Here is a 13,720-nt window from a genome sequence, read left to right as displayed (position 1 = left end):
AATTTTTTTTAATTCATTCATGGGATCTGGACGTCACTGGCTAGGCCAGCATTTATTGCCCATCTCTAATTGCCCTTGAGAAGGTGGTGGTGAGCTGCCTTCTTGAACCGCTTTAGTCCATGTGGTGTAGTTATACCCACAGAGCTGTTAGGAGGGAGTTCTAGGACCCAGCGATGGTGAGGGAATCATGTATATTATGGTACTCTATTCACAAAATAATATATTGAAACAAAAATATAATGTTGCAGATACTAGAAATCTGAATTAAAAACAGAAAATTACAGAAAAACAGGAAATACTCAATCGGCCCATAATTTATTTTTTCCTTTTTGTTCCATCGCTGCTTTTCAGTCTAGAAATTACCATTGTTATTCATATGATATTCCTTTTTTTATACCTCTGTGCTACCTTAGGATTTTTTTTTTGCATTAAAGGTTACACTGCAATTGGCAGCTTGTGATTTTCCTGCCCTTTTAAAGTGGAAATTGCAGGATGTAGAAAGTACAAGTGGTAAAATCTCAGTCTGATTATGCTTTAATGTGAGAAGTATGTTGATGAAGACTAAACAAATGACATTTAAACCTCATTCATCTTGAGCCACCTTTTTTTGAAATAAAAATATAGTACTAGCTGAATACACTAATACACCCTCTACACCCTGCCAAAAATGATGTCTGGTCCCCTGCTCTCCCAATCCAGATAAAAGTAGTTGAAAAGTCAAAAGCTTTTCCCTCCATTGACAATGAGCTGTGATTACTTCACCACATTTGGAGCTCTTTGAGAACTGTTGCAAAATGCACCTGCCATAATAGCAGCAATTTCCAGTTTTATGCTTAATTGCATTCACCAGAGTTTTGATTAAGCCCTTCTTTTGACAAGTACAAATTCCAATCATGTTTAATTGAACTTTGGGGATGTGATTGTTGAATCTGACTAACTCCCTACCAATTCAACTGTTGAATTTTTGTTACGATTGTTAAGGGCCCAAGATAAATGTAGAAACAACATCCTGATCTAATTTGCGGACCATACTAAGAGCGAAAGAGTAAACCAGGGGTGGGGAAACTACGGCCTGTGGGCCAAGATCCAGCCTGTTGCTCAGTTTCATCCGGCCCACAGCAAGATTTCTAAAAATATAGTCCTATGACCGCAGAGCCTTCAGAATAGCATTTATCATCATCGTTACAAATTTGCTTTGGATAAGAGCATCAGCTAAATTACTATAATAATTAACATAATATTCAAATTCAGTCATCACATTAAATCAGCGGGTGAGTTGAACGCTTCTGTATATTCTCTTTAAAAAAAACTCATTTTGATTTTTATGTGTGTGTGGCCCGCGACTGATTTTGTCTATGTGTGAATGGCCCGTGATAAGGTAAAAGTTCCCCACCCCTGGAGTAAACCATCAACATTCCATATGGAGGGAAGAGGAACAAGCTTGGGAAGCTATTCTCTCTATTTCACTTAGGCCCATTAGATAATGGTTTAAAGTTTTTAAAAAGAAAAAAAAAACAAAGCTGAAACCACATTTTGCAAAAACCACTGCTTACATTTAACATCTCAAAACTGTTTGTGGAGGTGTAATCAGAAATGACGAGGAAGGAGGTTTAGATTTGTGCGATTTGAAGTTTGGTGGAAGATGTGGGCTTTAAGAAGGGTCATAAAGACGTTGATAGGGCGGTGGGACCTAGGCAGCAGATGGTGCGGCCGCCAGTGGTGGGGCAAAGCAACTGTGGGGGATGACGTGAAGGGAACCACGTAAGAGGCTCGAATTGGAGGAACGGCAATTTCCAGTGAGCTAGAAGAGGGGTGAGACCATGAGATTGAAACACAATTCTGAAAATTTTAAATTTAAGGTGTTAATGTGTTGTTAAAAAGGAAGAAACAGAATCACAGTGCAGAAGAGGCCCTTTGGCCCATCGAGTCTGCACCGACACGTGAGAAACAACGGACCTACCTACCTAATCCCATTTACCAGCACTTGGCCTATAGCCTTGAATGTTTTGACGTGCCAAGTGCTCATCCAGGTACTTTTTAAAGTACTTTTTAGAGTAACTAAAGTGAGCGTTGGTTCCTTAGAGGTTGAGACTGGGGATTTAATGATGGGAAACAAGGAAATGGCAGACTTTGAACAAGTATTTTGTATCTGTCTTTCACAGTAAAAGATACACAAGCCGAGAATAGTAGAAAGGTTGAGGGGGGTGCAGGTTAAGGTGGGGGGGAGGTGTTGGCGTAAAGGAGGGAGGAAGCTTAAACAATTGTGATAACTAGAGAAAATGTGCTAGGGAAACAAATGGGACTAAAGGTTAACAAGTCCCCTGGACTTTGTGGCCTTTTCCCTAGGACGCTAAAAGAAATAGCTACAGAAATAGGGGATGTATTCATTGTAATCTTCCAAAATTTCTAGGTTCTAGAAAGGTCCTGGTGGATTGGAAAACCGCAAATATAACCACAACTATTCAGAAGGAGAGAAACAAATCAGGAAACAAAAGGCATCTATCATTGAGAATCCGTTATTAAGGAGCTAGTAGCAGGATATTTAGAAAATCATAATGCTATCAGGCAGAGTTAACAAAGGGAGATAATGTTTGACAAATTTATTTGAGTTCTTTGAGGATGTAACAAGCAGGATGGATAAAGGGGAACCAGGAGATGCAGCATATTTGGATTTCCGAAAGGCATTCAATAAGGTGCCACATAAAAGATTACTGCAGAAGATGAGAGCTCATGGTGTTGGGGCTGATATATTAGCATGGACAGAGGATTGGCTAACTCACAGGAAACAGATAAATGGGTCATTTACAGGTTGGCAAACTAGCAAGTGGAGTGCCACAGGAATCAGTGCTGGGGTAGGCAAGTTGAGGAGGAGGACAGAGTCTGCAAGGAGATATAGATAAGTTAAGTGAGTGGGCAAAAACATGGCAGATGTATAATGTGGGAAAATGTAAGATTTTGGCAGGAAGATTGGAAAAGCAGAATATTATTTAAATAGAGATTGCAGAATGCTGTGGTGCAGAAGAACTAGATGTTCTTGTACATGAATCACAAGTTAGCATGCAGCTAAAGCAAGCAATTAAGAAGGCAAATGGAATGTTTGACCTTTATTGCTAGGGAGATGGAGTAGAAAAGTAGGGAAGGCTTATTAGAATTGTACAGGGCATTGGTGAGACCACACCTAGAATACTGTGTACAGTTTTGGTCTCCTTACTGAAGAAGGGATATATTTGCATTGGAAGCAGTTCAGAAAAGGCTCACTAGGCTGATTCTGGGTATGAAGGGATTGCCTTATGAGAAAAGGCTAAGCAAGTTGGGCCTGTACTGGAGTTTAGAAGAACGATTATTGAAACATGTAAGATTCTTAGGAGTTTGACGGGGTAGATGCTGAGAGGTTGTTTCCCCTTGTGGGGGCATCTAGAACTTTGAAAAATGGGCCCTCACATTTAAGAAAAAAATGAGGAATTTCTTCTCTCAAAGAGTTGTTTGTTTTTGGAATTCTCTTTCCCAGAGAATAGTGGGGCTGGGTCATCGTATATATGCAAGACTGAATTAGACAGATCTTTGATCGACAAGGGAGTCGAGGGTTATGGGGAACAGACAGTGGAGTGGAGTTCAGGCCGTAAACAGGTCAGCCGTGATCTTAGTGAAAGGCAGAGCAGGCTTAATGGGCCAAACGGCCTGCTCTTCCTCCTACTTATGATCCTAGGATTGTATGTTAGGCATTCTAACGCAAGTGTGTAAATTGGATATAAATATGTACCTTAGACATAAAACATGGCATGACTAGTGTTAAAGCACAAAAGTGCCTATTTCATATTTTTAATGATTTTGATTAATTTTATGTTAAGATTGGGCGTGGTGTCTCCTGAGATTTGAAGCATGGAAAATGAGTGACTGGATGTAGATGAATAATAATTAAGGAATAAAAAGACAGATACCAGGTTTCTGATTCATTGGTAACTGACATGGCTTTGGAAGTTGCTCTGACTTTTTTAAAAGGTGGAAGATTTATTCCTACTGGTTTACAAAAAGTAATCAAGGCCAAGCTAAGGGAATTGGCAGATAAGTTGAAGTTAGAATTAACCAAAGATGCAAGGAAAGCAGATGTAGTTGAGATAATAGTGCAGCATTTGAATTTGGAAGGGATATAGAGGCATTCGTCATTTTCTTTGACAAGGTACCTAAGCAAATGAAGTGGCCGAAAGAAAATTGGACATTGCTCCTGCAAAGTAGGTTAGTGGGCAGAGCTCATAAGGTTTATGCATTACTTTCAGAAGAGGTGCCTATGGATTATGATGCAGTAAAAAGGGCTATTAGTGCATAGGAGTTGGTCCCTGAGGCACAGAGGAAAAAGTTTTGAAACATAAGGAAATAGCCTGGGCAGACCGACGTTGAATTTGAGAGGGTAAAGCAAACTAACTTTTATCGTTGGATATGGGCACTAAAGGTAGAGGCTACATATGAGACCCTTAGGGAAATAATTCTCCAGGAGGAATTTAAAAATTCACTCCCTCCAGTAGTAAGAACTCATGTAGAGAACCAGGAGGATTCAACAGCTAGACAGGCAGCAGAGATGACTGATGATTACAAGCTTGTCCATAACTCCAAACCCTTTTTCCATCACCCCCACAAATCCAAGAAGGATAGAAAGTGGGAGGGTGAAAGGAAGGCAAGCAGCCAGGGAAGAGAAGGGACAACTGGGAATGTGCTGAAATCTCCTCCACAGACCAGAAAAGAAAGCTCTGATGGTGAGAGTGATGCCTAAAGGCCTAAGTGTTTCCATTGTAACAAAGTGGGACACATTCGTGCAAATTGCTGGAAGTTGCGTGGGAAATCCATGGGATTTATTGGGGAAGATTCAGGAAAAGGAACCCCAACTGAAAATACAACTGATCAAGTTGTCATATTAACTGCAGCTGCGAGTCCTAGTGTGAAAACTGCTGTTAGTGTGGGGTAGGTGACCAAGATACCTGAAAGCTACAGGGAATTCTTGTCAAAAGTAAAAGTAACTCCTTATTCCACAAGTGAAGCAGGTGAACCTATAGTTATACTTAGGGATACAGGGGCTAGTCAAACTCTTTTGTGGGGGAAAGGCATGACTTTTCCACCAGAGTGTTCACTAAATGCCAAGGTTTTAGTGAATGGTATTGGCGGGGAGTATATACCCGTACCTTATCGGATGCACCTGGAGTGTGACCGAATGTCTGGAATGGCAACAGTAAGAGTTGTTCATAGTTTGCCTGTAGATGGAATTGACTTGCTCCTCGGAAATTATTTGGCCAGAACGAAAGTAGTAGCTTCTCCATTAGCTATGAAAAGATGAAGTGAAGCCAAGGAGATAGAGCAGCTGCAGGAAAAGGTTTCAGGAATTTTTCCTTGTGTAGTGACCTGAGCAATGGCTAAACAAGTTCCATCGTCAGAGGTAAAATTGGCACCACAAACAGATATTTGGCTATCTGAAACTTTCTTTGAGGATTTGGACAATCCGTAGGAAATGTCTCTGATTGCAGCTCAGCAAGCTAATCCAGAGTTAAATAACGTGGGACAATCAGCTAAAACCAAAGCTGAAGCAGAAGGGGTCCTGGAATACTACTATATTAAAAGTGAGATTCTGATGAGGAATGGAGACCTCCTCACAGACCTGTGGACAAAGAGTGGTTCATCAGGTAGTGGTACCACACAAATATCATCAGGAAATATTAAGGATAGCTCATGAGATTCCTATGGCAGGACATGTAGGCATCCGAAAGACCCAAGCATGCATAAGTCAACATTTTTACTAGCCAGGCCTTCACAAGGATGTGGTGCAATTTTGTAAAATATGCCATACATGCCAGATGGCGGGGAAACCACAACCTACAATCAAACTGGCACCCTTAATTCCCATACCAGTTTTAGGAGAACCATTTAGTAGGGCATTTTTAGTAGACTGTATGGGACTGTTAATGAAAGCAGGACACCAGTATATCTTTACTATTATGGATATGACAACTCTATTTCCAGAAGCCATCCCTTTGATTACAGCTAAGGTCATGGTAGAGAAATTCACCCAATTTTTTACTAGATAAGGATTATTGAGGGAGATCCAGTCTGATCAAGGTTCTAATTTTATATCTAAAATTTTTCAAAACATAATGAGTAGTTTGGGTATAATACAGTTAAAGTCCACGGTGTACCATCCACAGACACGGAGCTTTAGATAGGTACCATCAAACTCTCAAAACAATGATTAAAGCATGAATATACCCATGATCGGGACAAAGGATTGGATTTTCTTGTATTGGCTGCCAGAGATTCACCGAATAAATCTACTGGTTTTAGTCCTTTTGAATTGATCTATGGGCATGAGATAAGAGGTCCTCTGAAATTAATCAAAGAAAAGCTTTTGGAACAGAGGGACAAATCCTATATGCTAGTTTATATATCTGTGTTCCAGGAACGGCTCACAGGAGCCTGCAAAGTGGCTCAAGGGCAGAATGGGCAAGTAAAAAAAAAAAAGAGACCCAAACATTTCAACTAGGCGATGTTATTGTTATCCAGGAGGATTTCTGAAAGCACAGTTCAGTGGTTTACGCAAGGTAGTTAAGAGGGTTAGTAAAGTAAATTATTTGATAGACACCCCAGATCACAGGAAGAAGAATTGGCTATGTCATATCAACATGTTGAAACTATACTATCGTAGGGAGGAGGATAGGAAGGAGCGGGTTTGTCAGGTAGTAAGGAGATTGGAAGATGAAGGAGATAGTGAGAGTGAGGCAGAAGGAGATTGAGACAGTTCATCAATTGAATCTCCTACCATTCAATTAGCTAATTCTGAAATATTAGGACATTTAGACACCATGTTCTCATACTTAGAGGTAGGACAATGAGAAGATCTAGTGAAGTTACTTACAAAATTCAAAGGAATCTGCAGGGATGAACCAGGATGTATAACTTTAGCCACGCATGATGTGGATATAGGGAGGCCTTCTCCTATAAAACAGCACCCTTATTGTTTAATTTTGAAGAAACAGGCTCAGGTAGAAGCAGAAATCCAGCACATATTGAAAAATCACTTAATTGAACCGAGTCAAAGCAGTTGGAGTTCTCCAGTAGTGTTAGTGTCTAAATCTGATGAGTCAACCAGATTCTGCAGATTACAGAAAGGTTAATGCAGCAACAAAAACAGTCTTACCCAGTCCCTCCCTCATTTAGAAAATTGTATTGACAAGGTTGGCAGTGGCATGTTCCGCACTAAGATAGATTTATTGACAGGAGACTGACAAGTGCCTTTAACATTGCGAGCTAAGGAGATAATGGCCTTTGTTACACCAAATGGGCTATACCATTGCCAAGTGATGCCATTTGGGCTAAAAAATGCTCCAACCACTTTCCAAAGACTAATGAATCAAGTTATAACCAATGTTCCTAACTGTGTGGTTTACCTGGACGATGTATTCAGCAATTGGAAAGATCATTAAACCAATTAGACCTATTTTTAAAAATTACAGTCAGCAGATCTCGTAATAAACCTTGAAAAGGGCGAGTTTACAAAAGCTCAAGTAACCTACTTTGGGTATGTCATAGGGCAAGGACAGGTATTTCCAAGAGCCTTGGTAGAATTCCCTGCCCCTAAAACTAAATGTGAAATCATGAGATTTTTGGGAATGTGTGGTTTCTATCATAAGTTTGTGCCAGACTTCAGCACAACAGCTGCTGCACTAACAGACTTATTACCAAAGAAGTCGAAGGTAGTATGGTCAAGAGAGTGCCAGACAGCTTTTGAGAGGTTGAAGGAAATTTTAACTCATGAACCAGTGTTGGCTGCCCCGAACTTCACTAAACCCTTCAAGGTGGCAGTCGATGCCAGTGCCTTGGAGGTGGGTGCGGTCTTATTACAAGATGATGAATCAGGCATAGAAAAGCCAATGGGATACTTTTCTAAAACGTTAAATCAGCGTCAGAAAAGATATTCTACCATAGAGAAGGAAACCCTGGGATTATTACTGGCTCTAAAACATTTTGAGATATACGTTTGTCATGGCTGCAAAGAAACCCTAATATATACTGACTCTAACCCCCTGGCCTTTTTAGAAACATTTTAAGGCTCAATGCCAGACTGTTCCAATGGGGTTTGGTACTATAGCCTTATAACTTGAAGGTTGTCCATATTGCTGGAAAAGATAATGTAATTGCTGATGCATTATCCAGAATATAATTTTTATTAGTATAATATAGAAATCAAAGGATCAGAACCTATACAGAGATTCTGTATAAGGAATGGGTGAGTGCATGTTTAAAATTTTTATATTTATGTTGTATATGATTTTCCTATATGCTTTACAATGAAACGCACTTGAAAATAGCGTTTTATTCCTTACGGGTGGAGGGATATGAGGAGCCTGTTTTTGGAAAATTTGAAGGACATTGAATTATGGGCGTTCTCTCTCCGGAGTTATTTTTTAAAATCTGCAAGATTCATTCGGGGCTGTGAATATGCTATTCTTTAAGAAACCACAGGTCAACAGAGATGTCCATTAGGAACACCTGGAGAAGGAAGAGATGCTTTGTATATCTAAGTTAACAAAGAACTGCTGTCGCCAGGCTAAAGACTCTTGCTGATTGGTAAAACCACCTGGCCTGAGAGAAGTATTCTCTGTACTTTTTGATTCTTTGACTCTCATTCAGAGAGTTTAGACATGCCTTAGAAGCAGGCTGCAAGCCAAAGACTCACTCACTCCCTCTCTCTGCCCCACCCTTGTGTTACATGTGGTCTAGAGTGAAATAACCCATCTGTTTTTTGAAAGCCCGCAAAGTTGTGATAAGTAAGAGTCATCAAGGACAGTTTCACCGAAAATCAGAATTCTATTAGATCAGTGGCATCAAGATCTTTTCGAATTTCATCGTTTTAAAAGAAATGTTCCCATACTCCAGCTTCTACAGGGAAACAGTGTTTGTTTTGTCCTGTTTTGTGTTCATGTGCCAAAGTATGGGGGTTCGAATATGTGTTTACAAAAATAGGGGGGAAAAAAATCGTTATACTTCTAAACTACAACTTGTATGTTAACCAGTTTCGTAACTTGTTTTAAAAAAGAAGCTTGTTTTAAAATAAATCAGTTTTTGTGCGTTTACTGAAAGAAGCCTGGTTAGAGCCGTCTTATGCTGGGAATAACAGTGTCAAAAGTAAACAGTTGGCCTGCTTTGTGAGTGAATTAAACATTTAAACTATTGTTATGACCTGTGGAGAAGTGAGGCTTGAATTGACTGGGCATTCTCCCTTCACGGCCCGTAACACTAGTGTTAAAATACAAAAGTGCCTGTTTTCAAATTCATTCATTTAAAAAATATGGGCTGATGTACCAATGCACAGGGTGCAAAATAAAATTCAGCATCATTGATAGTTAAGCAATGTGCTCCTTTATAAATGTTCTTTAAGGCTTGTAAATCAAAATGATTTGTAGTATACATTTGAAGACACTTGCAGTTGTCTCAAATTCTTACGTAATCTGTACCCTCTACACCATTATTTCCCAAACTATTTGTCAATGTGACCCCCTTTTAAAACAGGCACACACAAACACACACCAACCCCCCTCTCTCACACATGCACGCGCTCACAAATCTGCCAGTCTCTCTCTCAGGTACACATGCGCACGAATACACTAATCAGCTGTGTGCTCTCTTTCACGCCCGCGCATGCAGGCGCACACTCATCAGCCCCCCCTCATACACATGCGTGCGCACACACACACGCACATACTAATTAGCCCCTCTCTCTCACACGCTAATCAGCCTCTCTTTCACACACTCAACACACACTCACACCCAGACTGACACGCGGACACACTCACACTCACTCAAAGTAATCAGCCCCCTGCCCCATTTTTGCTCTAGTTGCCAGCTCAGGGGAAGGAGGCAGACAGGAGCAGAAACACAGCAAAGTTTGAAGTCTGTACCTGCCTTCCCAGCTCACCCACATTGACTGGGTTTTCCCGCACTCCGAACACGACAGTCAGTGACTCAGTTATACTTGCCAGTGATTTATTGCAGCACCACGAATGATGAGGCTGAGAGTTGTCAGCTGAAAGAAAAATTCCAGCCAACTGGTGTTTCCAGATATCAGAGTTCCGGACAGGAGAGGTTACAGTGTATTTGATCCAGGGATCTACATTATCCTGAATGCCTGCTTATGTTAAGTAATGCTTATATATTTTTAAATTAAAATGGGGGGGGGGGCAAAAACTTAGATTCCAGCACTGTTGTTCTATGAACACATTTAATTTTAAATTATCTATTTGTCAAATAAAATGTTTCTCTCCCCCACCCCCCCAAATCATTTTTTATCACCTGTTCTTGTTGGAACTATTCTCTATCTCAGATTAGTTTCTTATCTAAAGATTTAACTTTCTAGCTTTAGATTCTGCAGGCTCAAGTTCATATCCTTGCTTTTTACAGATATGTAATTTAATTTCAGACAGACAGTGAAAGAAAAGGCCCACTTGCTAACTTTACAACCTGCTGCCACCTGTTAGTTACCTCTCTCCCCTCCCACCAACAGCTGCTAATGTCATTGCATGCTGATTCCAGCTGTAACTGGCATGTTGAGAACCGTTTGTATCTCCTGTTATCTGTCTGGTCTTAAAGCGTAGCTGACTGGAAATGTTAGTTATATGCATTGATGGCAATAAATTGTCCCTGCATGAAGTTATGTTTGGTATTGTCATCCGCTTTAACCTTTGACTTGTGGCCCCACCACCCTTAAGTCTGATCTCAGAAGTTTAAAAAAAAAGCCTCTGTACTTGGATGGAGGAAACTGGCTCGTGGCTGTTTTCTGGCCTTCTTTGCTGAGCATGCTACATTGGTGATCTGTGACCCAAACACTAGCATTTCCTGGAAGCTAAATTAGTTTCCTTAACTACTTGCTGTTTAAATTTCACTGCACAATACTCATTCCAATGGTTAAAATGTCATTATAACAATAATCCTGATCTTGTTTTCTTCATAACAAGCAACTCCAGCAGCGGCTTCTCATCCTGACCCCCAACTATTACCTCGGGTGCCCTTCATAACCCTCCTCTGACCCCATATACTCCCCATTGCCAACAAAGACAAACTACTTCGACATTTGTAACACCTGCCTCCTTCTGACTCTTAGCTCTTTGCTTCTGAACCTCTCATTCATGTCCTTATAATCTCCAAACTTGACTACTCCAACATTCTGTTGACCAGTTGTTTATCCTTCAATTTCTTTGAACTTATCTCATCCAGAACTCTGTCCATATTCAATCTTACCCAAAGCCCTGCTCTCTCATTACTCTTGCCCTTGTTGTACTACTTTGGCTCCTAGTCCTCAGACCTCCGATTATACTTGTGTTTAAACCCACTTTGTGACCTTGCCCCTCCTCCTCTCTGTAACCTCGATCAGCCTATAATCTCTCCTCAATCCTGTTTGCTCCAATTCTGGTCTGTCGTGAATTTCTCCCTTTGCTCTACCGCTGGTGGCCATGTCTTCAATTGCCTATGCCCCATGCTCCAGAGTTCCCTTCATGCACTTCTCTATCTCTCATTTCACCTTCTAAAAATTTTCCTGATAACCCATTGCCTTTAACTAAGTTTTTGTACATCCATCCTAATATCCCCCGATTTAGCCCTGTGTTTTTGCCTGTTCACCTCTGATGCTCCTTGTGTTGTTTTTCTGCATTAAAGGTGTCTAGACAAATGTAAGTAATTGTAGTAGGGAAGTCTTGCTAAAACTATACAAGACACTAGTTAAACCACACCTAGAATATTGTGAACAATTTTGGTCCCCTTATTGAAGGGAAGATATACTGGCATTGGAGGCAGTCCAGAGAAGGTTCACTAGATTGATCCCAGGTATGGACGGATTTTATGAGGAGAGCTTGAGTAGGTTGGGCTTGTACTCATTGAAAGTTAGAAGAATGAGAGGTGACCTTATTGAAACATATAAGATTCTTAGGGGGCTTGATAGGGTAGATGCTGAAAGGTTGTTTCCCCTTGTGAGAGAGTCTAGGACCAGAGGGCATAATCTCAGAGTAAGAGGGCGCCCATTTAAAACAGAGATCAGGAGGAATTTCTTCTCTGAGGATAGCCAATCTGTGGAATTCTTTACCGCAGAGGGCTATAGAGGCTGGGTCGTTCAGTATATTCAAGGCTGAGATAGACAGATTTTTAATCAGCAAGGGAATCGAGGGTTATGGAGGAAAGGCAGGAAAGTGGAGTTGAGGATTATCAGATTAGCCATGATCTCGTTGAATGTCAGAACAGACTCGATGGGCTGAATGGCCTACTTCTGCTCCTACATCTTATGGTCTTATAGTTTCATCAATTAATTTAAAGTAATGAAATACACTCTGTTAGACCATGTGTATACTGTTCAAGCAACTTATTTCACAGTAATCGTGGTCCGTCTGTGGAAAATATTCCTCAGCTTGGACTTTATCCTGAGCACGGAATTAACTTGCATAATCTTTTTTGGCATATTTTAGAATGTTTAATCTTTTTCCACTTTCTTTGTAATACTTTTGAAACAGGAACTACTTAAGGAATACAGCAGAATTGTGTTATTTTTAATAACCATGTTTACGCAAATCTGTAAGCTCACTCTTGCACTAAATCTCAAAAGAATTCAAGAGATTACAGTTTTAATTTGGAAAAGCAAGTAGTTGCCTTTTGTACATGCATCTACTGCCATAATTAGATATCATTTTACCAGTTTCTCAAGCTGTCTCTCTTAGTTTATGTGCTTTTGGTTTAAGATCTTCTCTTGTTGGGCCTGTGTCTAAGAGTAATCTGTATTTAAAGCCTTTGAAAAGATTGCATTTCTGCTTGCTACAGACTTGCCAGTTCCACATTGAAGCAGAGATTCGACTCTTTGCACAGCTTCCTTCGCTCATTTCAGTTTTCTTGTGTGCATTCATAAAAGCAGGCAGTGTTTGGCAGGATTCGTGCCCTTGAAAGCACTCTACTGCCAAAACTAAGTGAGAATTGCTTCTATACTCTGTAAAGCACATTTGTAATATTGCACTGATTTAGCAAACTAGTTCTACAAAGGAAATTTACATCTTACAATTTGAAAAATCAGGGTTTGGAATAAGGTGTAAAATAGCTTAGTAAAAATTTATAATTTTGTGATGCAATGCAATTAAATGTATAGGTTATAATAATGAGCAGCTTCAGCTAACCCGAATGCAAGTAGTTATGACTTTTTGGTGGTGTTAACGTTGAGAAAACTTCAGAGTTGAGCCAATACCAATCCAGTTTTCTGTATATTATTGATCTTTGACCACTGAAACCAGTTAATTTGTTTCAAATGATTGTAAGACTTCCCGCCAAAGGAGCTGTAATAGCCAACAACATGGATGTAACTAATATGGAAAAGGGAAACCTGAAAATGCTTTTTAAAGGGACGTAATAGAAATTATGTTGGGTTATCTAAATATACAGCACAGAAACCGGCCGAGCTAGACTGTTGTGCATCACCTCCTATTTACCTATGCTAAAGTTAATTTGCTATTTAACTTCCCTGTCTACAAGTTTTCTAATCTTAGCCTTTACAAAATAAACAACCTGGTGGAAAGGGAAATCTGCATGAATAATGGATGCTTTTTCTATTGTTCCAGTTTGTTCTGTCTGGCTCCGATGACTTTAATCTGTACATGTGGCGCATTCCTTCCAGTTTGGAGACAGGTGAGTTTTCATTTCACCTGAGTCGATTTGCTCT

General features: G+C 40.1%; 1 protein-coding gene across 1 annotated transcript in view; it reads left to right on the top strand.

Annotated features, from left to right (window-relative positions):
- The window catches only part of dcaf5 (ddb1 and cul4 associated factor 5), a 91,388-nt gene that overhangs the window by 55,881 nt on the left and 21,787 nt on the right, over nt 1–13,720 (top strand). Inside the window, exon 7 of the mRNA XM_078563181.1 lies at nt 13,620–13,686. Within this exon, the coding sequence (XP_078419307.1) occupies nt 13,620–13,686 (67 nt within the window). The remainder of the gene's footprint in view (nt 1–13,619; nt 13,687–13,720) is intronic.

Source organism: Cetorhinus maximus, chromosome 18 (assembly GCF_964194155.1).
Source record: "Cetorhinus maximus chromosome 18, sCetMax3.hap1.1, whole genome shotgun sequence".
NCBI lineage: Eukaryota > Metazoa > Chordata > Chondrichthyes > Lamniformes > Cetorhinidae > Cetorhinus > Cetorhinus maximus.
The sequence above is the reverse complement of the archived record's forward strand: the minus strand, read 5'-3'. Positions and strand labels throughout refer to the sequence as shown.